This window comes from Engraulis encrasicolus, chromosome 24 (genome assembly GCF_034702125.1).
Source record: "Engraulis encrasicolus isolate BLACKSEA-1 chromosome 24, IST_EnEncr_1.0, whole genome shotgun sequence".
Classification (NCBI taxonomy): Eukaryota; Metazoa; Chordata; class Actinopteri; order Clupeiformes; family Engraulidae; genus Engraulis; species Engraulis encrasicolus.
This window is the reverse complement of record NC_085880.1, coordinates 1,165,108-1,167,607: the sequence shown is the minus strand read 5'-3', so window position 1 is coordinate 1,167,607 and position 2,500 is coordinate 1,165,108. Positions and strand designations below refer to the sequence as shown.

The window sequence follows — 2,500 nt, the reverse complement described above, 5'->3', positions numbered from 1 at the left end:
TGGCCCAGTTTTTTAACTATTGCAAACATTATTTTTTTTCTTTTTATATACGTTGGCCTTCCAACTCAAAAAACCCATGAATTGGGGAATTCGCATTATTAGAATATTGTTATAAAATCACATTTTTCTTCATCAAAATTCGGGTCACATTATATCAGTTGAAATGTGGTACTTTCTACATAACATGCAATGGTCAATACTTGGTTAGGACATTCTCTGTCTTCATAATGGCCATGATGCGTTTAACATTGAAGTCAATGGAAAAACAGTGCATGGCAGTTATGGAAGCCCAGATATCCTTGATGCTTTGCTGTCAGCTGTTCTTGTTTGTTGACCTGGTACCCCACACTTCACTCTTCAATATACCCTGTAGATTTCCATGCCACGTTTTGGCGCTAACTCACCAGTTTAATTCTAAATAACCAGAAATGAATCCCCATTGAAAATGAATGGGGTTTAATTTCTGTTGAGTTAGAATTAAACTGGTGAGTTAACACCAAAACGTGGCATGGAAATCTTCGGGTATATTGAAGAGGGAAGTGTGGGACACCAGGTCAGCTATACAAAAACAGCTGACGGCAAAGCATCAAGGATATCTGGCCTTCCATTACTCCCATGCACTGTTTCTGCGATTGACTTCAATGTTAAACGCTTCATGGCCGTTATTAATAATAATATTAAGACAGAGAGAGTCCTAACCAAGTATTGAACATAGCATGTTGTGTAGAAAGTACCAAAGTTCAACTGATTTGATGTGCACTGATGTGAAACAAATTTTGATGAAGAAAATTGTGATTTTATTACAATATTCTAATGATGTGAATTCCCCAATTCATGTTTTTTTTGAGCTGGAAGACCAAAATGTGTAAAAATAAACAATTTAATGATTGGAATAGTTAAAAAACTGGGCCATGAATCTACAATCCATGACAGTTTAACATTATTGATTGAATTATGGAAATAAATCAACTTTTTCATGGTATTCTAATAAAAAGGCCTGGAGCTGTATATATTAGCCTATAAATTGTCATAAATTTGAAAAGCATACGTCCCTCTTTTGTTAATCTCACCAGTCACATTTCCTTTGATTCTGCGCAGCGATCGTAAAATCAGTCTGAGGGAGTACTGCTGTTGCTGAAGGGGGGCTCGGAAGCATCCAGACCCTCCTAAGGGGGGAATGGGAAAAGTTTGAGAACCACTGGCATACAGTACACTCTGTGCTGCACTCAACAAATAGCTTAATCAGACTGTTGTCTTGCCCTCTGTGTTCAGTCTGCACAACAAATCAACACACAATACTGTGGTGTTGCATGTCTATGTGTGTGTTAATGGGTGAAGCAGTAGACTACTTTCTACTGTAAGTGTATGGTAATGAGTGGATGTGGTGTGGCTGGTTTTACAGAAAACATCTTATTTCTTCTTGTTTGCCGACTATGCAAAAACGTGTTTCAAGTTATCTCTCACCATCCCTCCCTTCCCTCTCACTTTTAACCCTTGTAAGGTGTTCGTGTTTTTGTTACACAGAAGGTGTTCAGGTCCAAAAGACCTGGGCCTATAGAAAAATCATAAAAAATAAAAAGGTCATAGCACCTGCTCACCCTCACGTTCCCTTCATCCTGTTCTGTGTTTTTAGACTGAGAGATACAGAGAGAGAAAGACAAGGAGACAGTGAAGAAAGTTGAGTAAACGCGCTCTCCAAGGTCTCTGATTGAGACACTAGTTCTCGTGAAATGTTGCAACACTGATGCACAACTGGATTACCAAACGATATACCGTCTCCTTTTGCACATATTTCAACCTCTGCCAGCTACTCAACGTGTGATCAGTATTCCCTCATGAAAATCGACCATGTTTTTACCATGGTATGTCATGGTTACTCTAACCAACCACAGTATTACTATGGCTTATCCATGTTTCTTAGGGGTAACCATGGAAACCGTAGTTCCTGACTATGAAAACTGACCTGGATCATGGTTATTCATGGTTTTCATTGGCTTTTCTTTTAGGTGGGTTGTATCAAACAGTTTAGAAAATATTGATGGATAAGCTCCACAAAATGATATAGGTCCAAAAGACCCGGGAACACCCCTAAAATGTTTGACGCACATTTTATTTTTACCTTGTCTGTTTGTAATTACGTGAATTGTGGGGCTCACTTGGAAAAGAGGCCACTACCTCAACATGAGTTTGTTCCCCTGATTTAATAAAGATGAAAATAACAACAATAATAATGAAAAAATCTAAATTCTCTCTGTCTCTCCCTCTAGGTATCAGGCCTCAGATTATGAACGGGCCTGTGCACCCTCGGCCACTGGTGGCGCTGCTGGATGGGCGAGACTGCACCGTGGAGATGCCCATCCTCAAGGACCTGGCCACCGTGGCATTCTGCGATGCCCAGACCACCCAGGAGATCCATGAAAAGGTAGACGATAGATAGATAGATAGATAGATAGATAGATAGATAGATAGATAGATAGATAGATAGATAGATAAGAAAAGT

General features: G+C 39.4%; 2 protein-coding genes across 4 annotated transcripts in view; one reads left to right on the top strand and one right to left on the bottom strand.

Moving 5' to 3' along the window:
* LOC134441418 (serum amyloid P-component-like) overlaps positions 1 to 2,500 on the bottom strand; it is a 53,140-nt gene that overhangs the window by 30,834 nt on the left and 19,806 nt on the right. The window contains exon 3 of one of the 3 annotated variants that reach the window (XR_010033159.1): positions 2,292 to 2,385. The exons of the other annotated variants lie outside the window; for them this stretch is intronic. The gene's annotated coding sequence lies outside the window, so the exon portion shown is untranslated. Of the gene's footprint in view, positions 1 to 2,291; positions 2,386 to 2,500 lie in introns of those variants that run through there. 3 annotated transcript variants of the gene reach the window in all.
* LOC134441417 (histone-lysine N-methyltransferase 2D-like) overlaps positions 1 to 2,500 on the top strand; it is a 27,717-nt gene that overhangs the window by 9,775 nt on the left and 15,442 nt on the right. Inside the window, exon 5 of the mRNA XM_063191710.1 lies at positions 2,268 to 2,422. Coding sequence (XP_063047780.1) covers positions 2,268 to 2,422 — 155 coding nt within the window. The remainder of the gene's footprint in view (positions 1 to 2,267; positions 2,423 to 2,500) is intronic.